Source organism: Columba livia, chromosome 5 (assembly GCF_036013475.1).
Source record: "Columba livia isolate bColLiv1 breed racing homer chromosome 5, bColLiv1.pat.W.v2, whole genome shotgun sequence".
NCBI lineage: Eukaryota > Metazoa > Chordata > Aves > Columbiformes > Columbidae > Columba > Columba livia.
Window position 1 is genome coordinate 34,251,741 of NC_088606.1, and position 26,828 is coordinate 34,278,568.

General features: G+C 41.2%; 2 protein-coding genes and 1 long non-coding RNA gene across 16 annotated transcripts in view; 2 read left to right on the forward strand and 1 right to left on the reverse strand.

Annotated features, from left to right (window-relative positions):
* SCG5 (secretogranin V) overlaps positions 1 to 4,668 on the forward strand; it is a 30,834-nt gene extending 26,166 nt beyond the window's left edge. For 6 of the 10 annotated variants that reach the window (XM_065064231.1, XM_065064230.1, XM_065064232.1 and 3 more), the window contains one exon: positions 2,593 to 4,668. In XM_065064231.1, the coding sequence (XP_064920303.1) occupies positions 2,593 to 2,688 (96 nt within the window). In that variant the 3' untranslated portion in view covers positions 2,689 to 4,668. Of the gene's footprint in view, positions 1 to 386; positions 535 to 2,592 lie in introns of all 10 variants that reach the window. The other 4 variants (XM_065064228.1, XM_021287365.2, XM_021287364.2 and 1 more) reach the window with 1 other exon arrangement.
* On the reverse strand, positions 1 to 22,299 carry LOC110358648 (uncharacterized). Of its 5 annotated transcripts, XR_010472948.1 has the most exons (4): positions 20,808 to 22,295; positions 20,417 to 20,570; positions 15,705 to 15,893; positions 1 to 13,122 (listed from the first exon to the last, which is right to left on the reverse strand). It is a non-coding gene; the product is annotated as an uncharacterized LOC110358648 (long non-coding RNA). The 5 variants fall into 5 exon arrangements; XR_010472947.1 differs by having other exon boundaries at positions 15,705 to 20,570; positions 20,808 to 22,297; XR_010472946.1 differs by having other exon boundaries at positions 1 to 15,893; positions 20,808 to 22,296.
* The window catches only part of GREM1 (gremlin 1, DAN family BMP antagonist), a 10,717-nt gene continuing 3,996 nt past the window's right edge, over positions 20,108 to 26,828 (forward strand). Inside the window, 3 exon segments of the mRNA XM_021287367.2 lie at positions 20,108 to 20,151; positions 20,153 to 20,242; positions 20,244 to 20,306. Coding sequence (XP_021143042.2) covers positions 20,108 to 20,151; positions 20,153 to 20,242; positions 20,244 to 20,306 — 197 coding nt within the window.

Below are 26,828 nucleotides of genomic sequence, written 5' to 3' on the forward strand. Positions count from 1 at the left end.
AATAGTTATGTGGAATATTTATTAATAGCTAGAACAGCATGTTAAAGTAGAATTAGTGCAATGTATACATGAAGAAAAACAAAACACTTTCTGTCTGTTTGCTGACATAATCAGATACAAAAGGAATAATGGCCGGAGAGACACAACAGCCACACGGCCACAGGTAGCCCAGAATTTTGGAGGTGAAGATTCAGTTTCTTTCTTTGCAGTAGATTTATTTTCTTAGCACAGGCATCTCACTTAACGGTAAATTCATTATCATTTCAAATATTTTATTGTTTTGATAGTAATATTTTAACGAGTATTAACGCTTTAACGAACAATTCAGAATTTTTATCAGCAGAAGGGTAACCTAGAGCTGTCAGCAACAGAGGTTATTTTTTCAGAAACCAAAAAGCCCACTGGGTTCCCATTCTGCTTTCTGTGGTCCCTGCCGCTCCTCCATGCCCTTCTGCACAGACCGAGAGTGTGGGGAGAACACCTTCTGGAAACGGATTGGTCTTTTGGGTCAGAATGTCCCTATTTTAGGTTAAGGCAAGTCCTATATAACTGTGCACATAGTAGCTGTGTTGTGTCTGTATGATGCCATAGTGTACGTCACAGAGGCACTACTGGAGTCTATAAAACTATGTATTCTATGTGCATGTATTCATATATTTGTAGGTATGCTTATAAACACACATACAAGCACACTACACATAATCAGTATATATAACAAAAGTATGTATTTACCATCTGCTACTGTGTTATTTTTCTGCAGCTTTTGCAGTGCAAGACAAAGAATTCTCCAGTGACCTCCAATTTAACTAGTGGTTCTCCCTTTTTCTAATTTCTATGCATGAGCATAGCCCAGTCCAGAATCTCATATCCCCAATGTGACAGGAGTGCTTCTGTAACCACCGAGTCACGTTGCCTTGGGCTCAGGGCTGTGCACAAAGGTACCCAGGAACCACATTACTTTGAATTCAGCACAGCTGTATAGGATTAAACATTTTTTGGTCAAATTGGCCAAACATTTTTGCATTATGCTTTGTGTTTTCTTTTGTCAGTTGAGAAGGATTCAATATTTTATGTATTCTCATTCTCATCTACTTTATTTCAAAAAGTAGCAAGCAAATACCATTCCAAAAAAAAGACCAATCCATCTTCCTAAGAATCTTCAAATAATTCCTAGAAGTTTATGTAACAGCCGAATTTCACTAAATTAACATTAAACAGAACTTCTTTAAACAAACATGAACAAATCATTTACATGTGTCTTATTTTTAACAATTTAACGCATTAAATTAGTGTTAGTTTTATTTTCAAAGGTTTTTCTACACTCATTTCTGGTTCTTAATATTTTTATGTTTTCACTTGTGGCAGACAAAGCACTTAAAAAAAAGAAATAGAAGAAAGCAAAAGGGCTGCTCTTCATTATGATTAAGTATTAATGATAGTGTCTACAAATCTGGAGAAACCCAAGTTCTTAAACTTGAAGACAGACAAACCCCAAATCTTTTCCGGAGATTTGACAAATATTTGGGGTATTTGAAAACAGATATTTCATGCCCTATTTAAAAGTTTGATTGGTTGGTTTTGGTTTTTGATAGTTTTGAACTTCTATATTTTGGTGAAAAAAAGCGCAGAAACATCTCACGAAAGTAATTTATATGATACAGTCAGGCTGACAAGAATCAGAAGATACTGGAAAATTTGCATGCCTCTGAAGTTTGTCCTTAGGCAAACAATTTTTATTGGCATCAAAAACCAGCACACTAGAATTTTTGTCTGTATCTGTGAAGGAAAAAGTATATACTTGAATTTTGTTTACACTGACACTGTAACAGGCCAGAAAGTGGGTGTTAACAATATTTAAGTGAATTCTGAAGCTCTTCTATACTGCTTGATAATTGCAAATACAGTAAATACAATTCATTCCATGGGTATAGATGAAAATCAAGCATAGGCTGCCTACATTACTGTGATCTCCAAACAGTTTTGAGACGGGATCTGTTCATCTTCAGTCTCACGTTGTGCTGCTTACATGGCGCAAAGTGAAGTTAAAGCATCTCTGGGGATCTTCTTTCCAGCATTCCCTTGTTCTGGCAGTGGTAGGAGAGCCCTTGCCTACGCCAAAACTTGCTTGGCTCTGCTGCTGTGCCAGCAGTTTTTTATCTTAGCATCACAAGAGGGAAAGAGGAGGGGTTTCCTGGAGAGGAGATGGGCTTGAAGAAGAGACTTTGGTCAAAACTGGTATCGCAGTATCTAACTTGTCTCCCAGCACAAGATCCATCAGAGGCTAGTGATTTAAGCTAAAGCTTACCTGTACTTCTCAAGAAAGTTCTGTCCTTCCTCCAGAATTAGGGAGTTAGATGTGCTGCTGCTTCTCTGCTGAGCTGAGGAAAGGAGGAGCACAGCAAAAAGGCAGTGTTTAATTCAGCCTGTCCTATATTCTCAATAGTCTTCCTTCACTTTTTTTTTCTTTTTTTGAGTCTGCAAGTATTTGACAAATAGAAAATATACAAATATATACACTCATCCTAAATCCTACTTACCTTTTATGTTTCCCTCTTTCTAATAAGCATGAATAATTTTAAACTTTAATTTCAGAGTGTGAACCCGTATCTGCAAGGACAGCGACTGGATAATGTTGTAGCAAAGAAGTCTGTTCCACATTTTTCAGATGAAGAGAAGAGTCCTGAATAAGTACAATAAAAATGAATGATGAAAACTCATGCCATCCTCTGCTAGATCGTAATATTGCTTATATATAATCATCTATTAAAATCCTTGTGAATGGCAGCATGTTTATTATTTATATAATTGTAGATGAAAAGCAGCTGTATTTGTAACAGTATGTTCTCCTAGATAACAAAAATATGGTTCTGCTTTTTGTTAAGTTACGGTAAAAGGACATTTCTGTTGTTTTTATTTTAGCCATGGAGCAAACTCTAAAAATGTTAGTCATTTTAATAGCTAACGTGAGGTAAATGGTCTTAATGAGCAGCTTGTAAATAGGAAGATGTAAAAAAATGCCCGGTCTGACTCCAACATTTAATCTTAAATGTTACTATGTTTGACACATGAAAATTATAGTTTTATGTTTTGTTCACAAATATTGTTACTTAGCAAAGACAAAGTATTTATTTTACCCAGAGAATTTTGGCTTTTGGTCCATTTTAATAAACATTTAAGCAATCTACAAGGTTTGCAAAGTGACATTTTCCAAAATATTTCAGAGGCTCGTTTGTCTCAGTTATAGCTGTGCAAATTTAAAAATTAAAGAACTGCTTTTTGACTCTATCCACTGGAATATTTTTCTGTTAGTTTTAATCATTCCATGTCCACAGCTTTTCTGATCACTTGCACATTGTTCTTCCTTATCTATGGTACTGTTGTGTGGAAATTCATCTCCCCCGCTGTTCTTTCTCTTAGTAACAGCAGCATTGGTGTATTATAATGTCCTTAAATTATCTATCTCTGTGATATTATAAGTGAAGATGGAGACATTTCTCTGTGTTAATAAGGTTGTGTCAACATCCTCTGAATCTAAATCCAGAATATAAAGGTCATTACAGTTTAAGATCTTCAGAACAAATATTATGCTGTCATAACACTGGTAGCTATCACTGCTTTTGAAGTTGCTCCGGGAAGCTTAAATTGCCTTTTTGCCTCTAGGAGATTGAAGAACTTTATATTGCAGCAAACTGAGCCTGTCCCTTTCTGAAAGATGAGAATACAAAATTACAGAAAAATTTCAAGCCATGTGCATTGCCATTGGAATTATGGAAAACAGCATTAGCTTACACTTTTGAACTTCACATTTATGGAGAGGGAAAAATAAAAAATAAAAAGGTAATTTCCTAATTTCCTTCCCTGTCCTACAGAAAGACAGTAAAATAATGACAACCGCTTGGCGGGGGGGAAATAAATAAATAAATAAAATAAACTAACAGAAACTAAAGGTCCTAACTACGCAGGATTAAAGTTAACAGGATGGCACAAATATGACTCTGTATGGCATTTGCTTTTTCCATCCCAGTACTTTGTAATAAATCGTGTGTGCAGAGTCAGTCCTCTCACGTCATTTATGGGTAGATTGCAAAACTCTCTAATGTTCTAGGCCAAACTATCACGTCTTTCATCATATTTCCTCTTTAAAAAAAAATCCCGGAAAAGCAAACTAAGTAGTGTAATGACAGTGAAGTTTATACTCACATGTGACACGAAATTGAAGAGTTTCTGTGAATCACAGAGCTCCTTCAACTTCTAGTGCCTTGAATGGGATGGGAGTAACCCAGCTGCTCATGGGAGAACTTGTGTTCTCTGCTTCTTAAGATTAATCTTTTTATCTGCACTCCTGCTTAGTCTTCACACAGGTATTGGGAGTCTCAGAGTTGTTGAGAGAGTTGGTTGTCTCCAAAACCAGAAAAAAAACTATATATCATGGCTTGAATTTGAAATCAGAGCCCACTGATGCCCAGTGGCCCAGAGGATGTGAAATGGTGATTCCTTCCACCCCACCACCAGCCACAAGGTTTCCAGTTGGTCAGAGGTTTGATTTCCCTTTGTAAGAAACTTCTGTTTCTTCAGATAGCCAGCTGTCTTATCAATACTTCTGAAGTAATCTGAACTACATTCTGTCCTCATTAGCTCAAATAAAATCCATTTTAATCACAAAACAAAGCAACCATGAAGGCATTCTTTTTTTCATATTTTAAGGTATTAGTAAGGACCAGCACCTAATAAAAGGCTGTGTGTGCAGTCAATGGGGGGCTTTAGAAGGGAGAAGCAAAGTGTTGCTTGCTTAACACTATCAGGAGTCCCACATCTGATTTCTTGAAGCACTTTCGCTCTCTGCACCCCCTGCATGGGTATGTGGTAATCCAGCACCTCCATCTGACCAGAGCTGACAGTCCTGGTGGTTGCCTGGGGCCTGCTGGGGCCTGAGGAGCTGCCCTTCTGCCTATGATCGATCTCCACAGAGCAGGCAAAGGAAAAATTACACTATTTAGAGATGTTTTTGTCTTTAAAGGCAAGCAAAAAAACCCCCAGCCTTTACACTGCACAATGCAGTGATGCATCTTACAGGAACTGTCTGCTGGAAGAAATGAAGCGCATGGTGGTGAGCAGCCATCTGCTGAGCCCATCAGCCAGCTTGAGTGTTTCACCGGGAAGACTAAAGAGCACTATTGTGAAATTCTAATGAAATATAGCTATTACACCGTGATAATGAGATAACTTACTCTAATTTTGGTTTCATAGTAGAGCTGCATTTCTGTACTGGGGTTGGTAATTCCATAATAATTAAAAAAAAAAAAGTTGTCTTTCCTACTACTCCAACAACAGTCCAAACATATATACATAGTTTTTTAATAAAGAATCATCACTGTTCTAACCTTTCAGAATCAATTAATAAAATTACCAAGTATCCTCCTCATTAGGAGCTTACTCCACCAAACCAGTATTTACGAGAATGTAAATATCTGCTCAGCTCTTATAGGTGTAATCACCCTTTTACATTTATGATGCATGTAAATTAAGGAGCATGGATACTGCTATTGTTTAGAATTTTCATTAAATTAAAACCTTTTAAGATTATTTTAAAATCTGTGAGTGTTTTAATTACCTCTAACATATTTGAAACACAATGCGCTTGAAAGAAGCCATACAAAATAAAGTGTATTGCCATGCAACATTGCTTTTGTCTGGTAAAGAACTATTTATGACCTTAGCTTAAAAAAAGCACTGTGTAACTGAGTGAATTATAGTATTTGATCTGTGACACAAAACTTACTCTGGGGGTGCATATATATATAGACACATATTCACATACTAACACTATTTAAAAGATAATATAGTCATAATAAACTCAGTAGTAAAGAATATAAAACTATCAACTCAAAGAAGAAAGGAATACAAAAAGGCTTAGTGAATTATTTAGGAGGGGATATAGTGATATGCTTCTTTTTATTGGCACATTTGCATTCACCTAACAAAACCATGCCACTAAGCTGCTCAGCAACACATGAGCAAACCAAAGAAACTTGGAAGGAATTCCTGGGAATATGGTATCAGAGTCTTGAGAATCAGTTACAGGATTGTAATTAAAGCTGATCTGAAGCTTATTTTATAAAAAATATGATGAAGCATATCTTCATTGGTTGAACTAAGAACACAGGCAGAAAGATGACTACCAAGTTGATTAAGTTTTTGGCTTAGTTGCCTACAAAGTAAAATTCAAGCTCTTTTATTTCCAGGTGTCAGGAGTTGCAGAATAAGGAAAAGTGTTTTTTTGACAATGAAGAGGAGACTTGAGTCCATGCCCTCAAATCAGGCCTCTAACCAATAGCTGGGTGAAACTGTTGAAAAGACTTTGTTTTAATTTTCATGCTGTACAAAACATAGTTTTTGAAACATTTAAATTTCTTGAGAGTAAGCCCGTAAAAAAACACCAAACCAAAACAAACTTGGAATCTTCCGGCCTTTTTGCTGGTGAATTCACCAAACCAACTCTTACCTCATTTGTAATGCTGCAACACTTGTCCTGTGAATTAATTTTTATGCAAGTACCACAGACAAGTCTGGAATGTCTGCATCACTAAGACAAGGAGTTCAAAGATATAACTTTTCAGTTGAAGTCAAAGACTCAGATTTATGGAAGGAGAAAGGGAAGGTAGGCAGATTCAGAAGATGCTACCATGACCACACAAAAAAATTAAAATGTACAAGGAAAGTACTGTTTCACACGACCCATAAGGCAGGTGAGTGTGTTCACCGTTTTAATAGCTAAAGGCACTTTAAGGTACCTTTCCATCCAAGTCAGAAGCTATCAAGGCTGTGAGGAAATCCAAGAATACCTCCCAATTTTGAGACATCTGAATCGAAGGTTTCAGGCTAGTGGAGCTGACAATTAGATTGAGTTATATTCCCACCAGTCCTGACACAAAAAGTATGGAAATCTCATATGCCTTAAAGAAAAGACAACAGCAACAAAAACCAGAACATATCGAATCCATTGCCACATGTATACATATGCACACAGTTAAAAATTCAGTTTTGTTTGAAGTCACGCAATTACCTTCAATACTCATAAGTAAGTATCATGTTCAGGAATTATCTCAGATAATATGTCTTTAAAATACAGAATTGCTATGTGCTTGAGGAATACTTGTTTGTGGTGCCTAGAGCCAAAGGCAGAATTCAACCATGAGGAAAGATGACAAACTCAAAGTGCTCAGCCCCTGATAATGACCTGCTTAGACTCAAACCAAATAAAAACTAACAAGGAATGGAGAAGAAGAGGGTGCAATTAACATAATGAAGGGCACCATGAATCACAAATATGGCTGATTGGCACAGGACTGGGTCCAAAGCCAAGATTTCCAAATATGAGACAACTAAAAGGTTAAATGAATTATTTTGCAGGTACATACGTGGTCCAGGTCTACCATACCGAAGCTTTTTGCTCTTAGGTGAAGAATGGTGTCAAATTCCAGTTCATCATCCTAATTCACCATGAGAAGGAAATATGTAGTATCAGTTCATGTTTGCTTTATTTATGACGCTAACTGCTTTGCTGTGATTACATGGATCCTGACGGCTGGAAGAGCTGCTAGCCATGTGTTCAACACATGGGAGCATAACAAACTTTAAATGATGTGAGTGTCATGGCAGCAGCATTACTGATTGGAACTAAAAGAGCTTTAAAAAATCCTGTTTTACTAACAAGGTCTATTTTTGTACATGGGGCAGAGGTGGGGAAGGAATCAGAGATAACAGGAATTGAGAATGGCTTGTCTTTAAAGTTTAGGTAGACCTGAGTCACCTCTTCTTATTTTTTCCTATAGTTCATGTTACCAAACACATGGAACCCAGCTCCTGTTGCACTGCATGAGTGTCTTTTACACTTAATTGCTGTGTTTCTTCATCCTGCTCTGGTCTCCAAGAAAAACAGTGGTGGGAGTCAGTGGCTAAATTTCATTGTAAACTGAGTGAGACAAAGGAGAAAGCACAAAGAAAAATAATGTGTTATTTGCTACTATCCTCAAACTCTCCTGTGTTCCCTAGCCAGTGTCATTCATTTACAGACCGTTAAGCTCTGATTTTAAATGTATAAACACTGACTACTTTTCTTCCTGGTCTTTGTTCTGAACCTAACCACCATATGACAATGTTACTTTCTGTGGAGTCACCGAAGATCTCTGTTAGAGATGATACTGTTTTTATGTCTGGACATCTGCATATTTGTCATATTGCAGAAGGGGCATACGGCTTTGATGCTGAATTCAGTCTTAGCCTCTTTCAATTAATTCTTTACTCTGAGAAACAAACAAACAAAAATCCTTACAGTTCTTCAGCTCATTATCTATGTTCTAATGCCTCAAAGTCCTCTAAAAGTGGCTGAAATTAAAGTGGGATAGCCCCTATGGGGAAACGTGGTCCTGGTTCCTCATCCTCACAGAACACCTTTCTACACTGGGAAATAAAATATCACATTGTGGCATTTTATATTTCCAAATGGACAAAACAGACTTATGAAAGAACAAGTCAGGTCATCCAGAGAATCACTCATAATTTGCCATTAGTTAAATTTTTCCCTTTTTAATTTTTTTTTTAAACAATGCTGCAACCAGTGACTAAGTCAATTGCAAAACTTTAAGTGACTCCAATGGGTAGTGCAATGGCTCTAAGATTTATGGGCTTTAAAGCTGTGTTACTGCAATTGAAGTAAGAAACCTACTTTCACTGCTTCATAAACCATTTATCAATTAAAAAAAATAGTCATAGCTGATTTAAGGAATTTCTTTAAGAGTCTTTCTTAAAGTAAGTTCTTTAAAAGTCATTGTTATAACAGATAAGCATTGCTATCCTAATTCGTGCATAGACCCTGGCTAGCCCTTAAATTCTTATACAACACTACAACTCACTTCCCAGGGTGGTTTGTACATTTGCAGGTGTGCACACAGGTAAAAAAAAAAAACGCAAAACAAAACAGAAAAGTTCAGCCTGTTTCCTTATAGCTTCTTCTTGCTATCCCCACAGTGTCTCCAGTTTTGCTGCAGACTTTCTGTTTGTTATGGGTCTGACATTAGGTGGTCTTGGGAGACTTGTTTTCAGGGGATCTCATGAGTGCAAGTTACCCAGCATGCAAGCATGTGTGTCAGAATAACATGCGTTTCTTTCAGTTTAAAATACATTAATAATTTTCTGCTTTAGTAGTCAAGGTTATCTTCTAATTTCTAACTATACTGGCTATTTCCTACTGTGTTTTTAAGTTCTCAGCACCAACCTATAAGCCCTTAAAAGGACAAGAATTATCTGCAAACTTGAAGGTAAGACCTTCATAGACTGCCCCTAAAATATTGGTTGCTTGTTAAAAACACTTTGTGTCTATTTTTTTGTGTATCTGGAGGTTTACAAAACTGGAAATTATTGCCAATTAACAGATGGATGAACACTTGCAAAGAGGTTGAGAGCTGGCTCCACTAAAGGCTTAAGTGCCCACAGCTGGACTTGTGTGCAATACAAATACCAAAGTCCAAGTACACGATCCTCAAGCCCTGTCTCCCTTGCCTGATTCCTTAGGCAGCTAAAGTCTATAGATAACTATGAGGGGTTTTTTTTAATCCATGAAGTACCTCAGGCAGCTAAACTTCTGCTTCTGTGTATGCCTAGGACTGTTTGAAACGGTGAAGTGTCTGGAAGAGATATGGCTGAAGAATCAAAGCTCTAATGGTGGCAGAGAAGGGAATACTAGGAATGAACACGAATTTGTCATCTCTACTCGTTCGTAGGGCAGGGTGAACATGAGGAAGGACAAGGTAACACCTGGGCTCTAGCTAATCCTCAAGGTGTGTTTGGGTAACCAGCCAGACGCTGGATAAAAATACGGAAGTAGTCTTAGAGCAGTCTTAAAACTACATTCGGCCCTTTGAACGCAATCGCGAGGCTGACGTGGCCCTCGGTGAAAATGAGTTTGACAGCCCTGTCTTAGAGCACGGCGAAAACGAGCCAACCCCCCTTCCCGACCCTCCCCACTAGATGGCTTCTTTTGGCTTCCTGTCTTTATTTAATTGTTTCCTGAATTGTCGAACGGCCTCAGCGGGGGAGGTACAGATCCTCCTGTCCAAACAGGCTCCTGCCTCACAGCTACAAGGCTACACCTCTGAGGTGCAGAAGGTGCAGGTCTGAACCCTTCCTGTGAGGAGACAGAGGCCACAATCTTTTCTGATTTCTGAAACAATACTGCCCTTCTTTTCCTCATTTTTTTATGTACTATTTTTGCAGGAAATATAGATGTATTTAGCTGCTACTCAAATAATTGGAAGAATGTTAGATTTAGCAAGACAAATTAGCAAGTGTTCGTTTACCTGACTGTTCCAGTAACTTAAAAAATATCTTTAGATCACTTTGCATCTGTTGAAAAGAAAGCATTTTAAGCCCCACTTTCTTACTCTCGGTTAGAATTCTAGTGACAAATTTGATTTTGCAATCATTGTCATCCATCAGGTTTGTTGCTCCAGTGACCCTAAGGGACCCTGTTAGTGTTTGTAACAGGACATATCACAGCAAGACATGTCTTATTACAAGCATTTTCAGTGTTGAAGCTAAGTCACAATCTTCTCCATACAAGCAGAAATCCCTTTCAAGGTGATTTCAGGTGGAATTCTCCTGTTAAAATACGCAGAGCCACGTACTGAAGGGGTTTTCAAAGCTTTTCCAGAAGCTGGTGGTATTATACTGAAACCAAGAGGGATCTGGACCCCAGATAAAACAAACAATTTGATATGAAATACGAAAACATAAAAGTATTTGGTCTTTCAAAGCACTTCTCTAAATTAGAAATGAAAAAGTCCCATTTGGTTATGGTATTTTTTCTATGTTTAGGAAACTATTTTTGTTATGCTTGATTACAGTAGTTACCTCCCCACTAATGCGCAGAGGCTTTCTAAACAAATTGTACCATCTTTGTTGGATAGAAAAGTGCTTTCTTCCTCCAGATAGCTTGTGCCCTCACCTGGATTTATCTCAACTAATTACATCAAGCTAAAAACAACTGTACCGTGTCTCTGGTACATTTTTACATGATGATAGCTGTCTCCGTGCAAAAACTTCAGCCTACAGAAAAGGCATAGCCAAAAGAAGCAATTAACTCTGAATCCAAGAATTTGCTTTATTAAAAAGGAGGATTTCTTCTCTGCCTCACAACACAGGAAAAAAAAATATCCTGTTCATTTCTGTTTTCTCTTTGGTCAGATCAGAAGAACAAGGTTGGGTTTTTTTTTGGTGCATGTCTGACAGCTTTTGATGACGCCATCTCCCAAAGATTCTTTCCTCTAAATGTTCTATTACATTTTTCAAAAGGAAAAATATGTAACTTTTACTGTGAATTCATATGTTCATTTTGAAACCTTGACAAGAAATAATACCTCCTTCACAAGGACATTAGGTCCATCTGGTTGAGAACCAAAGAGCCCAGCCACAGTCTGATCTCAGATGTAACTGATTTGGTCACTCATGATTTAACTTCTTCGCTTACGTCTTTACTGCATTAAAACTTTCTGGAGAGGGGAAAGAAAACTGTTTACATTTTTAAACTTTTTAAAAGTGCATCCAAAATCTCCAAGTGTTTGGTGCCTGATTAATTACAAACACCTAGAAGATTGCTTCCGAGCCTATTTTCAGAATCTCTCCTAACATCAAGCAATTTTACACAAGCAATTTTACACTTTTCCAGGCATTTTGAATTGCACATTATTTGTGGGGGGGGGGGGAAAGAAAAAAAAAAAAGATTATTTAATTGAGCTGCAAAGGCAAACAACCAATGCAGAATAGCTGGGCACTGTGGTTAGTCCCAAAACATAAGATGACAGCTCTTCTGTGTCTCTGAAGAGCTCCACAAACCAGGGAAGAATGATGTCTGTTGTAGCTATATTTGGAGAACAAAGTAAAATGACTTGAAAAACGTTAATTAGAATTCAAGATACTGTAAGAAAGGGAAAGATCAATGAATAAATATCCAACTACCCTTAGCCAAACTTGCTAAACAGGATACTTTTGACAAGGAAACAGAAGAAGCAAAACAGAGCAGCTGGCAATATCAAGACAAGAGATTTGGCCCTAGGCTCGCCTGTGTAGTTTCCCAGAAGTGATTTTTTTTGGCAATTTTTGAAAGAGTAAATTTTTGGTAACCATACAGATAAAAAATAGATTATTTTTGTATTTTATTATTATTGATTGTACTTTTAATTCTTAAGTTCATAAAGTTCAGCATTCTAATATGCACATAAAATAGAATGCCCTTTAACAGAGGAAAAATGTATATATAAATTATTTTTGGGTCTTTTAGAAAGGCTCATGTGACTCAAGCCTCTTGGATTGTTGTGTGCGCTTCATTTTATATGTTTCAAATAGCCCCACTGAAAACAAAGTCAAACATCTGGCAAGTCCCTGAAGGATTCAGTTCCAAATCTAAGTTTAGTAAAAAAATGAAGTACGTGGATAAGTCCACCTTTCTTACCAAAGCACTTAACTGTTTGCATTTATGGATATAGTTAAAAATCCTATTCAAATCAACAAAGACTGCTAAATTGGAGCCTTATCTTCAGGAGTTCTTTTAGATAACCACAACTGGTTTAACACTTCTTTGTCTGCCTTTAGATTTTTTTGTCCACCACAGTGAAAACTTGGCTTTTTCACTGGAAATATGTTTGGTTTTGTTTTGGTTTTCATTTTTTTGTTTTGTTTTGGTTTTTTATCATGAAGAATTGCAGAAGTTAAAAGACCTTCTTCCCCTTTAAAAGCTTTTAGAAATTTCAAAATGGATGCATTTGAGCATGTAGACATAAAATAGGTGAAAGTTAAAAAAACTATGATTTATCTTGCCAGATTAAGTCAAACTCTCAACTCCTCTTATTGACTATTTATTTAATGGGAAGTTTGGTACCAAACCAGCTTTAAGGATTTAGGCCAAAATTGTTCTGTCTCCTTTGAAAACTCTGCTCCCTATTGTAGTTTTGTAGGTGGGGAAATGGTGTCAAGAGAAAATCAGTGTGTATGAAACAGTATAACGGATGAAGGGGGGCGCTGAGGTACACTTGTGCCTCTTTCACCTCTTCTTCTTGACATAGACGCCATCTGTAATAAATAAAAAATGTCAGTGAGGAAGAGTTCTGTTTCTTCCCACCTGAGAAGTGGATGAACCCATCCTGGAGCAGTACAACTGTTCAACAGAGTTCTTTTCTTCCCATAACACAGCAGCCATTTGTGTGACACTGGATTTCAAACACAAAATGCAAAACTTCTACAAAATCTAAAGAAGTTGTTGTCTCAGCCAAAAAAGGGCTTCAGCTCTTTCTTTCCTGCAAAGCTACTTTTTTATCTAGTACTCCACTTTTACCCGGATATTGCCAGGAAAAACAAAAAGAACAGATAAGATTTTAAATTTGAAAAGGGGGGGGGGGGGAAGTGCCTTACAAATCTTCTTACGTAATAAGATAGGCTACCTTGCTCTCCTACTCTTTTTCTATTTCATTGCAGGCAGTAAGTGGCAAAGTCAGGAAAAAAGCCTAAACTTCTGAACTTCCAGCTGTCTACCTTACATACTAGGCTGACATCAGACGCTCTATAGGTGTTGCACAGAAGCCCCCACACTGCAAGGATGAGGAAGCTCTCCTCTTCCAGGCTATATCCCAAGTTACAGGCAGTTACACAACAACAAACTGTCTTTCATCATTACAAGAAAGGAGTAGAAGTGACTGTTTTGCCAGAACTATGTATGAGATATCTATACCTGTCTTAAAAGTGTATGTAATCTGTCTAAGATGTCAGGACACAGTAAGGTGTGGGAAGGGAGTCTTTCAGTTTTGCAGCATAACTGGAAACTACATTTAATAGCTGTTGTATCCCTGGAGTGAAATATGTAAGCAAATAACACATCGAGCTCCTTAGATGCCTCCTTTCCTAATTCCCGGTTACAACTTCAGACTATAAGGGTTTCTTATGCTCACACAGACTTAGTTTGCTTAGCTGATTTGCTTCTTGTATCACATTGCTCCTGAGCTGCCCCGAAAGCAAAGCATGTCAGCAAACACCTCCTACAGCTTCATGAGACAGAAGAAAAAGAAAAGCAAATGCATGAGGGCAGAGGAATTTTTCATGGGTATTTTATGGCTTTCATTTTCTTGGCAAATTCCTCTATAGCCATCAAATATATAAGATGCATCAAAAAAAAATTGTGAAAAGAGTTATAAAAAGGTTAGCTTGACAAATGATTTTTCCTCATTTGGCATGAAAGTTTATATTTGTCCAGCAGTCAAACGTCATCCTAATAAAATAAGCTTTTCTAAATCACTTTTGAAAACTAGTCACATATGGATTGTATTATACATGTAGGTGTTTTGAGGCCAGAAAACATATTTTTTGTTCTATGTCTGCAACACATAGCAGAGTGGAATGCTGGTGGGTGACCATGGCTCATAGGTGCAGAGATCATTACAAGCCCACAGCCTGACTCTGTATGTAATATATGCTAAAAAAGAAAGCTTTTCAGACATACCACGACACCATACTTTTCAGAGTGGGATCCCAGACTTTTAAAGTATTTAGATGCTTAAAGCTTTTGTTTTGAACCCACTTATTCTTTTGATTTCCTGTGTCCTCTTTCTGAACATTAGCAAATTATTGCTAGATGAAGTAATATTTAGAAATTTAAAAAAATAAAAATATTTCACTAAAAAAAAATCCAATCCCAAAATAAACCTATTCCCTTACTTAATTTTCTCTCATTCAGCTGATGGAAACCTATACATTAAAATGTTTATGTTCTGTCCACTTAAATACTGCTTTTTCAATGAGTACAACATTTTCCAAATCTTTCTTGTCAGTCTGTGGGGTGGAAATTCTGCCACATGGACATTAATTCTCAAACTCAAATAAGAGAAAGATTAAAATTCTTTAATTAATCAGAATTTTACTGAAGTGAAACACAGTCTTAAGCTTGATATTTCTAGTTTATGAGAAAATTTAAAAGTTTATGAGAAATTTATCTCATTTAAGACTAACTTCAGCCTTTTCTGGTATTACTTTATATGGCTTGATGTGAAGTACAATGCTATTTAAATGAGGGACTTTTCATACGATAATGTGCGATAGAATAAATAGCGGAGTACATGAACAAGAACCATAGGACTGGTGTGTTAATAGAGTATCCTGAAACTGAAGCTCAAAACATCTCCTTCTCTCATCTTATGCCATTTGTTACTGTCCACCTAGTTAGGTTTGAAATAAGTGAAAACTCATTTTCCTTCTTGGTTTATCATAAGGCTTTTTGTCCACTACTTTTGGATGTACCTAAACCCCACAGAGAACTGGATTCTTTGAGTATCACTACTTCTGTATGACAAAATATGTTTGTTTTTTTGGTGGTGGTGGGTTTTTTTTGTTTGTTTTCCTATGTAAAGAAAAGAAGATCCCACACCTGGGCAAGAATGTAACAGTGGATCATTTCCATCCACAGCCCATCCAACACACACTACCTGTGACCTTGCTTATGCACGAAGTCATTAATTACTTCTGAGACACTGCTCATCTTGCCCATCAAATCAGGAAGATCAGCAGCGTACACCACTAGAAGCTCAAGAATCACCGTAACGTGGAGATACCTCTGATATCTGAGACCATGTCCTGCAAAATTTGCATTAGATAACAACCTTCATCACCTCATGCCTTTGCTGGTCAGCTTCAAATCCCCCTCCAGGATGGCAGCAGACTGCGGCGGAAGTCAGCACTTGCTTATGGCCTTGTTACAAGTCCCATAAGTAAAGTTACAGTTGTGTCAGTGATACAGATTCTTCCTTAACACTTCACTCCCTTATTTTCACAAGTTTTTCATGAGCGCCATTGGAATTCTAAAGGGCAAAAAGCACAACAAAGCATCACAACATCTGTATTAACAAGGGGTTGAGGCATGCTGGTAGTTAAGTATGTAGTTGCATAGGTTTGTCTTTTCTGCTTTAAAATACATTGAGTGGTTTGGCTTTACTCTTCTTGAATGTTACCAACAGAAAGTAAACATCTCATCGCTGCCATACAAAAAGCACTGAAAACATGAGAGATTTTGTCCTCAGTCACTGGATTCTGTGTATCCTTTTAGTTCTTCCTCTGCAAATTAGTGCCAGATTCAGAGCCCTGTAAACCAAGCTCTTCTCTCTCCGTAGCAGAACAGTTCAAAATATCAAGTAAAGCAGTTCAGATGTGCTGTGTCTCTCCCGAACGTCTTACCTTACTTCTGACCTGGAGGAACATGTCTAGGGGTGAGAGACATTGGATTTCTAGGTATATTAGGGCCAGATTCTCAGCTGGCATAGATCAGTTACATCTCCCTGAAGTTATTATAAGCTATTCCGATTTACTCAAGAGGAGGATCTGGCCCTTGTCAGTCTTTGGCTTCTCTGCAAAAGCTTTTAATAAGGCGCCAACTGTCCTGGCAGCGAGGATATATTGAGTAGTGCTGTAAGTTAGCAGTAGCAGACAGGAGCTCAGTCCAGTAACGTTTTTCTCTGCAAGAATTAAGTACAGCACTTCTTTTAAGCTTAAAACAATTCTTACTGTTCCACTAAAACAAAGGAGCACTCACACAGTGAATACCAGCAAGAAATGGGAGAGGAAATTTGAAATTAAAATAAATAAATAAATAAATAAATAAATAAATAAATAGTCCAACAAAACAACAGCGAGTGGATAGCTGAATCCAGCCAGGTTCACAGTAAATGCTCTTACCACCCTGTGACATTGAAGCTCTTCGTCTCAAACGTACGCCACAAAAATACGCATATTCCTGTAGGCTTCTTTTATACTAAATAATTATATAAAACTTCCCAGCAGTATTCCAGCTTCAATTAGCAGCACTGGTGAGCACCAACAGAATTTCAAGTGTGAGTAAGGTGGGAGGAAGGGGAGATATTTTCTCTTAAGCAGTGGGGGCTTTTAAAGCCAGAACATACCAGAACATCATCTTTGGTTGGGATCTGACCAGCACAGCTGAACCTCTGGAGTAAACTCAGGGAGTATTTTGTTAAAGAATCCAGCAATTAAAATAACACAAACTCCCACACTGGAAATTACCTGGATACCTGATGTTAAAAAAACAATGAGGAAAAAGACATCTTCCCCCACCTCCCTCAACTATGAAGAAACAGACACAAATGTTTCTTGCTTTTTGACAAGACTTTTTTTTAAAAAAAAAAATATATTGCTATTCTCCTTTAGTCCAAGGAAGCAGATACACCTACAATTATTTACCTTGTTGGTACCCAACAAGTTTTGTTTGGTTGGGTTTTGTTTTTTTTTTTTTTTTCTGAATAAGCAGGCAAACTCTTACATGAAAATTCTACTTTGCAATGATCAGAGAAGTCTGACAAATTGTCTTGTTGGACCTAGGACGGTAGTGCCTACTTGAAACTCTGTGGGTTAAACTGAGTGAAAGAAAACAGATGGGAAAATATGCAGAACATTCAGCCACAAGAAATGGAGAGAAGTCTTGAGGAGGGAACACACCTCCCAGACCTGGAGATGCACCGTAAAGGGTTTCTTAGTTTGCTTTAAGTCAGCCTGAGGTCTACTCCAGATTAGTCATTCTGGCTAGGTGATCAAGTGCAGTGAGGTACTGAATGGAGATGACTGCTCTGCAAACCAGATGCCCAGAAGTACCTTCATCTAGAAAGGCCAATGTCAGAGGGGCATCTAAACTAATCCCAGAAAAATACAGCAGAGAAGTAGCTTGTCTGCAGGCTTGCAGCAATGCCTGGAAGTGCAAGCACTGCCAGCGCCATTGCGGGGCACCAAGAGGAGCTCAAAGCAACCACAGGAACACTTCCTCCAGCACCAAATGCCTGGACGGTGGCCCTGGGAAAGGGGCAGACTCCCAGCCCATCAACCTGGCTCCAGGGCAGGTAATCAGAGTGAGAGACAGACCACAGAAGGGAGGTCAATAGACCCCGTCCCTACACGTCAGTACAACTACTTAGCAGAAGAAAAAGGAGCATAAATTCTGTCAGCATACTGCGAGGTGGGAATTGTAACTTTTTCTCCAGATCCACAAAGGAAGGACCCCAGTTAATTAAAAACATCTATTAATTTTAACCGCAATTTTTTGAGTAAAATAACAAAAAATCCTAAAAATTCCCTAGGCCTCTCCTTCCATCCATCTAGATGTCATCTGCTGTGATTCTTTGCCAATAATCCTTCCCCCGTTCATTGTATTTGAATTTCAGTGACCCCTGCACACCAACACATTTTCTCTCTCATGCTGCCACCTACTACTGCACTATGGTTGCTTGCCCTGTTGCTTCTGCAACATTTCTGCATGCTGTTGGTCAAGTAGTTAAAGTGATTCATTTTCAACAAGTTATTACTAAATGGATGTGTAAGTTACAGCAACAAGCCTAATTCACTACCTTGCTGAGAACTCACCCATGTAACTGGCCCTAAGTGGAGTCATGCTTTGGCCTTAGTGAAGAGCAAGCTGCTGCTAATTACTGTGAAAAATCAGAAACCTGGCATCACTAATGTAGCAGATCCTGTCGTTTAAATGCAATTCATCTTCCCCACCTGCAAAACCAGGGACAACGAAAATCTCTATTTGTCAGGTGAGATACAGGCCTCTCTGAGGCCCCAGGTGAGTGCTGACTACCAGGGCTGGGTCACTGAGGTGTGGGGCTGATTTGCTTCGCAGTCAGTAATTCGTGTCTGGCAGTCAGAACAAACCAGACAATGCATGCAGCACCGTCTGCACTGCCTGGGTCCATTGCAGGGCACGTCTCTTTGCTTCACCTTCTGCTGGGTGATGCCCACCACTGGAAGCGGCAGCTGACAAACATCTCAGTTTATTTAGCAAACTCAAACCCCGTGTTTCAGAGGTTGCTCCTGCTCGGTAGCGTTGCAACACGTCATGCTAAAAAGTCCATAGGACGCGAGCGCGAGTGCTGGAGCGCCTGGAGGCCGGGCGGCACCGGCCGAGATGTGGGCTGCCGCTGTGGGACTGGCAGGCGCCCTCGCCCCCAAGGCTCTGCCCCCCGGATCTCCCAACTGGCTGCAGAGTCGGAGTAAGTTCCGGGCAGCCGCGGAGCGGCCACCCTCGGTTACAGCTGCGAAGGGCTCAGATCACGAAGGCGGTCAGTCCCCGGCTCGTTTTTGCCCAACTCCGAGCGACTTCTGTGATTCCATGGGGGCTGGTCCGGGCATCGCGGCCGCCTTGCCTACGGACTCCGGAGCAGCAACCTGCGAGCGGCCGGCGAGAGGCTCGATGACTCCCCCCGCGGCAGCCTCGACGGGCGGGCGGCTCCGGCCGCCTCCGCGCTTAGCCCACGCGGGACGAACCGCTCCTTCCCCATCTCTGCCCTTCGCGGGATGCCTGGGAAGCCCGCAGCCCTCTGAAAAACGCAGTGAAGGAGGGGGAAAAGCCACCCGAGGTGCCCGCCTCTCGTTGGACAAAAACAAAACCAAACCAACAAAAAAACTCTCACTGATAAAGAGCTATGCGCGCGGCTGCGAATCGGGAGCCACGGTTTAACACCCCCCCCCTGCACACACATACACACAGGGCTTTTTTGCCAAAGCTGTGTAATTCGCAGCGTATTTGCAGAAGGCAAACCTCATCAATGTCCAATTTTAACAGGGAGGGCCGGAAAGGTGGCTGCCTCCCTCCGGGCCATGGTAAGGGGCTCCCCGCGGCGGCTCCGCTGTGGGACCGCTCGCCCGGGTGGCTTTTGGGCAGGGAAGTGCCCCAGCGGCCCAGCTCGCGGCCCTGGGCAGCGTGAAGGGAAGGGCAGCGGCGGCGGGGGGCGGAGAGGAGGGATTTAACTCTTCTTAAATGTCATACTTTAATGGGGATGGAAAATGTGAATTTTCTGTGCATTCCAGGAACAATTCCTTGGGGTGGTGACCTTTAGCACCGATTCTCTTAAGAGAGGAAAGTAGTCGAATGTTTATCTGGATGACTGAAAGCTTTCCCTGGTGGAAGTTTATGGAAGTGTTAAAGGGGGCGGATAACACGGGCTTTGGAGGCGCTTGTCCAATGATCTGGAGGGGCTTGGAGAGCAGATCTCAGCTGGCAGACATTTAAATGGGAGACAGCTCGGCGCTGCTGCAATTTGTAGGCAGGCTCCGAGACTCTCTCTCTATGGACTCCAAGGCAACTCCGGGCTCCCACGCCACCCGCTCCGCAGAGTGATCCGCCGGGCAGAGCCCCGCAGAGCCCCAGCCTCGCCAGGAGCCACCGCCGCCGAGCCGGACCCCGCCGAGGAATAGCCGCCGCCGCGCAGGTGAGCCGGGACGCGGTGCGCGCACTCACAGCGGGGTCGCAAACGGGTCCGGCAACTGCGAAGTTCGGGCAGTCCCTGTGGGAGGCAAAATTTTAATCTCTCTATCTTACCTTCGGGAAGGGGGGAGGGGAGGAGCTAGCAAAACTCCAGGGCGCGCCGGTTTTGCAGAGGGTGACATCCGTCCCTCCCGTCAGCGCGAGTGAGGCGCACAGCGACATTTCCTCTGCAGTGTCGGGGATTAGGGCGCCGTTACATCTCTGTCCCCTGACAAGCACAGGGATTGCAAAAGCCCGGTTAGCTCTGCCTCTCATCTCCGCCTACAGCATCACTCCCGACAAATTGGAATCGGCGCCCACCCGACACACGGCAAAATCCCGGCCTGGCCTCTGCGCGGAGCGGGGCGGGGGCAGGTCCCCAGGTGCCGGCCCTGTCCCCTCCCGCCGAGCTGCCCTCTACGATACCGCTAAGCACCCGGCTCTGCCCCGGCCCGCCTTTGCAAACCTCTGCTCCTCCGCGGACCGTGCGCCTGGGCTTCCAGGACTTCCCCGGGCCGGGGGTCGTACCGCCGGGGGGAGTCGGTTGGTGCCGGTGGGGTTAGGCGCCGCGGAGCGCACGGTCTGCACCGGTTGCGCGCCCGCGGGCAGCGCCGCATGTCCCGCAACCGTGTGTCCTCGGGCGCCGTCGGGTGGGACGGACGGCGGCTCCGCCGCTGCGCTCGGCGCCCCTCCGCCTTCCCCTCCGCCGCCTCCCCGCCCAACCCTCCCACCTGACTCGGGGCCAAGGGCATTTTGACGCCCCGACGGCTCCGTGCATCCGTCGGATATCGCTCCCCTTCCCCGCGCTAACAGGCCCCAGGCTTGGCTCGGTCTGGCCGGAGCCCGATCCGCAGCGCGCCAGCCCGGTGCGGCCCCGCGGCCTGGCCCAGCTCCTCTCAGCCCCTGGCCCGCGGCGCGATCTAACGCTGGGTTTTTCACTCCGGGAGGACGCCTGTTTACTCGTCCTGACCGTTTTAATGAGATCTCCCGGGGATTCCGGAGTCACTTCTAGGGAGCTCGTCCTCCGTTGGGTAAGCCTAGAAGGCGGCTACTCCGCAGGGGAGGAGACCCGGGCGGTGTCGCCAGCCGCCGCGAAAACTATCCGCACCCACAGGGACCCGGGTGAGCCGCCCCCGGCCGAGCCGAGCCAAGCTAAGCTGGTGGCATCTCCGCCCCGACGGCCGCCGGAGATCGCGAACCGCACCCAAGCTGCGCTCAGGGACAGTCCCGTTTTACCTCGGCGGGTTGGGCGGTGCAGCGGAGCCGTCTCATCCCGGGCGAGGCCTCTCTGTCCGGTGCAGGGCCGCCGGGGGGGCGGTCTGGGAAGTTGCGTGACTTCCCCGCATCCCGGCAGGCTGGGGAGGTTCGCGGCCCCAGCATCCTCGCGGGTGCGCTGCCCGGCCCGCTCCTCTGAACCCTGACATCCCTCTCGCCTGCGGCCTCGCTCCTGGTTTCCCGCTCGTGTCTCCTCTCGATGAATATCGCGAGTGAAGCCCGTTTCGCTCATCAGCGCTGAGATCCTGTGCAGGGGAAACCTACATGGAAAAGGGCTCCAAAAAACCACCAGGCGTTTGGCTCGAAATGACGCGGGGTTTAGTTGCCCGTTTTGTGAGATGCGCACAGATCTTTTGGTCCAGTGCTAGTGACCCCCATGTCACAGCTGCCTCTGTGCAATGCCCGGGGGTTCGTGAGCTGGCGAACCGCTGCTCTCCTGTCTCCGCTCCTCACTGCCCCGAAAAAGTCTGTGAGTAACCAACTAGCTTGCGGTGGAAACTGTGTATGGGTGATAAAAGGCGCCAATCTTTCTGCTCCTCGTTAAGATTCAGTCCCAAGCTGTGCTAAAACGTTTCTTTTTCTCTCGGCGAGGTCACTCGGAAACGCGTAACTTCTTCTGAAGCCTTTCTCCTTTTCAGTACGCATGGCCGTGCGCAGGAGGAAAACTATTTGGTGGTTTTAGGGCTCAGTGAGCAAATCTGTCTGAAGGGAGCTTCGCTCAGGGGAGCAGAGCTATCAGGCTACGTGGGCGTCTTCAGGGCGAGTTTAACTGAGGTTTGGTACCAGCCATGCCCACCACGATGTTCAACTTCATGTAGTCCCGTAGAATGTTCTACAGAGCTATGCTTTCTAAATGGGGGATTCTCAAAGTTGTTTGTTGTTGTTGTTTGTTGTTTTTTGTTTGTTTGCCACCTACATTCATTATATCTCAAAAAAAAAAGTCATCTTCATGACTCAAAAGAAGAAATTACCTGAAATGTGAATGAACCCTAATTGTACCAAACAGAGATGTTAGTTTTGCTATCTTGATCTCAGAAACAAAAAATATGGTTCTCTGGGAACTGCCATTGCTATGACTTTTTGTATATTTAAAAATACAGATCTATGAACTATGAAAACATTATGTAGGACTATTTCTGTAATTCATATATAATAAGCCAGGCATAAAATTATTCTGATCCTTTGGGACATAAACCACTTCCATTTTCTCAGTAGTCAAAGGGTTGTGTTTTGCCTCTTTTGCTCATCAAATACCATTAAATTTTTTTTTGGTCATTGTCAGATTACTTTTCATGTTTTCTGTGAAGCACATGAATCCATGGCTCATCATAATACTTTCCTAGTAAATATGGTTCACAGATGAAATTATGGGCCTGCTGAGGTCTGTGAGAATTTTGCTGTGTATTTCAACAGAACCAGGATTCCATCCGGTTGTTTTAAACAAGTTGCTTTGTGCTAAAAAAAATCAGTAATAACTTTCTAATTCTGCTTGGGAACTCACAGGGAAGTGCTGTTCATGAACTGACATGTGGAGATCCATAATCTAGAGCAGAAAATGTATACATGAAAAAATTATGGCTTAATTGTATGAGGTAATAAACCTGAAAGCATTTACACTTCTGTACGAATGGTTGCTAGTATTAATCCACAAAATTCCTAATCTGTTTTAGATGATGAGATCCCAGGCTCTAGACGAACCACATATGAGACGATATGAATGTTAGGGCCCAATTCTGCTCCTGTTTGAAGTCAGCAATAAAACTTCTTTTGGCTTTAGGACTAAGAGCTCACAGATGATGAAAAGTAGAGCTCAGTTTAGCAGTGAAATATGGAAGGAATAGATTTTTGAAGGATTTTGTTACTTTTAAGAAATAAATATCAATGCTATCTGATCTCTCTGGATCTGAACGAAATAAATGGGAACTGACCATTTTGGTTATAGTCATCTGTTTGTTCAAAGGCTTCTCAAATGGATTCTCCAAATAATTTCTAGTTATGCCAGCATAACGGCCAGCATCAAGTACTGAAAATTTTGCAGAAATTTGGAATATAAGATTTTACAGCCTGATTCCTCACAGATTCTACCCAACCTGCAGAGTTATGTCTGTGACAGGGAAAGAAAAAAAATACTTCAGGAGAGTATTTTGGGGTTTTTTTTTTGGTAAAACTTTGGGTATGATAACACTTGTACTCTTCCATGTTCTATTTTTTTGCAGTAATTAAAAAATAAAAATCTGTGAAGGAAACATTCACAAACTAACTCATAGATGGATGAACCACTCTAGTTCCTAACATAAGCAAATACAGGTGTCGTCTTCTCTCATACGCAAATGCACTGCCTTGGGACCAGGGGTGGTGCAGAATGCTGACACCGTATTTTGGTTACTTTTCTCATTTTCTGTTGTATTTTTCATTTTAAAAAATCTTATTTTTTAATAAATATTTAATAAATTTCTATTAAAAGAAGGTTCTGCTTGAGCTGCTGTGAGGGTCATGAAGTTCAGATAGTCTCTTCAGTGGGCCTATGTTTAAAGTGAATTTAGCCCTAAATGTTTGGATTACTTTTGCTTTTAGATGTGTGTTTTGGAAGTGCCCATAACAAATGTTTTTGCCAAGTTACTAATTTTCATTTGAATCACAATTTATCTTATGAGCATGTAATATAGCTTCTGCCTATAAGGCTGTAAACCAACTAAGTGAAAAAATATTACCTTTCTTCACCCAGTTTAGGACTATATTGAAACACATGCTTGTTTTTCCTTTGCTTAATAAAAATGCATGAATCTGGGACAGCCGCCTTATAATAATGAACATTACCATTAAATTTTCCCCAGATTCTCATCCCAACGTACACCTCATTTTCACATGACTAGATCTTACTGTGTCATCAATTGCACATTGATGAAAAAAAGAAAAAAGTGAAGCAATGTGCAAGTCGTCAGGTTTAGAAATAAAAGTACTCCAGGAATATGCATGTTGATGGAACTTCAGTTCAGTTATTAGACACTAAACAAACACCTGAAGTTTCCTGGCACTGCTTATAAACTAGCAATTTACTTTCAATTGCATGCAATTATTTATGTATTTTTTCTCCCTTTTAAGGCTCTGGCACCATATTGAGTAAATAAACTGCATATTGAAATACTGTCTATATACAGCATGGGCATACAGTTGCAGGAGAAATAGGAATAGTTTTGGAAGGAGTCATTCTGGTCTCTTGAGGAAATAATCAGTGGTTTGTAACTCTTTTAGGAAATATTTTAAAGAAAAAAGTAAATTTAAGAAGAAACATGTTTAAATAACATTCAGGTTGTAATAGAAATGGGAAAAAAAGCAAAATGTGAAGTCCAAGCCGACACTTGAAATTATGGTGTATTAGTATTCAATTAGAATTCTCAGCTTTTTGGGGGGTTCTGTCAGAGCCTTAAGGTTATTAAAATTGCATGTTCTGTACCATACTTTGTTTAGATATTGAAAGCAGCCCTTCCAAGTTGTCTGCTGGAGTCAGCAATAATGTCATTCTTACATGCCTCACTTGAAGTCTGAAGCTTCCTCCAAACATAGAGCATATTGGTACATAAACATAAATGAATAAAACAAGTGTATATATCTATCATACATCTTATAAACTCTAGGTCATCTAACAATCTTTAGACAAACACTTAAAATATTAAATCCACAAACAAATCCCTGAATACAATGGAATCCCCCTTTGATACTTTTCCACTCCAGTAATTCCTTTCTCACTTCATTCGGTGAGAAACACTTCTTGAACAGTGTAATATAACATTTACTTTCTCCATGTGACCGGGAAGACCTAGTAACCGAGAAATTAACAGTCATCTTTTATAGCAAATGGCACTTACCCTGAGCCTCTACTGAGTCTCTAGGTGGCCCTCACAGCATTGGCATTTGGCTGCTTTCCTGCCTAGTTGTGTGGTCTCAGGCAGAGCGGAAAAAGCTGTCCAGGACGGTGCCCTTGTTTTCCCACGTGTTTCTTGGGTAGTAATACCAGCAGGACTTTTCAGTTCAAGCACTAATTTGTACCTTGCTGATAAAACAGATCAAATAAGGGATAAAGCTGCACCACTCCAAGAAGGTAGAAGACACCAACATCCTCATGTTTTCTTCACAATTCTTCACCCCCCCCCCCCCCCCTTTTTTTTTTTTTTAATGGATGTACTACTTTGCAGTTCTCTCAGTTTATGGGTTTTTTTGCAAGCATTCTCTCCTTTCTGGTGGTTTCTTCCAAGCTCCCTACATAGAGGGTCCTCTAAGACCCTCATTCTCTGATCTGCCTGTCTTGCTGCCACATCCCTTGTTTTCCAGGACAACATGGAGACCATGGTACTTCTGGAAGGGGAAAAAATGTGACAGCTGATGAGTTTCTTCCCAGCTGGTTGGTGTCTTGAGCTGACTGGACAGCCAAAAGAGTTCAGAGCTTTGGGAAGCAGCAGAAATAGTGGAAGAAGGGAGGCAAGAAAGGCTGTTCTTATGTTTGCAGCAAGGGTGCAATTTTGAAGAACCTGATAGTCTCCACTTACTGCACTTCTTGAAGTATTTTGTGTGTGCACAAACTACATGATATTTAAAGTTGTACACGAAATCCTGCTGTCCTCATATGTCCTTTCAATGTCATGCTGAATATATAATGACTATATAATATATCTGCTGAATACAATTCAGAGATCTGAAATTTCTTAACACTGTGACTGCATCTGTATAGCTTCTGTGAAGGATTCAGAATGATGTGCGAGAAGGTGTAATTTGAAATTAGAGATGCATCTCTTTTAACCTATCCCTAAATATTCTTTTATGTTAGTTGCCTGTCCTGTTGCACATCTCTTACCTTAAGCATCATTACACTCAGATACATTAGACCAATTCAGAGGGACAATGTGACAGAGCTTGGGATGCTGTAATTCAGATAACAGGTGGATATAGTATGCACATTATATTCTGGATGTATATAGTGCAAGAAGCTCTACAAAGCTTCTGTGTCTGACTAAGGAACACATAGCTAGACTGCGTCTCCTGAGTCAAAGAGTTTAGCCTCTGGTATTGTAGGAAGCTATGCCATATAAACCTTGTGTAGCATAAAATCTGTTCTTCCACTAGTGTAAATCAGGAGCAACCTTCCTAACATCAGTGAGCTACAAGAACAGAATGAGAACTCTTAACTGGGGTAACATTCATGGAGAAAAGGGCTGGG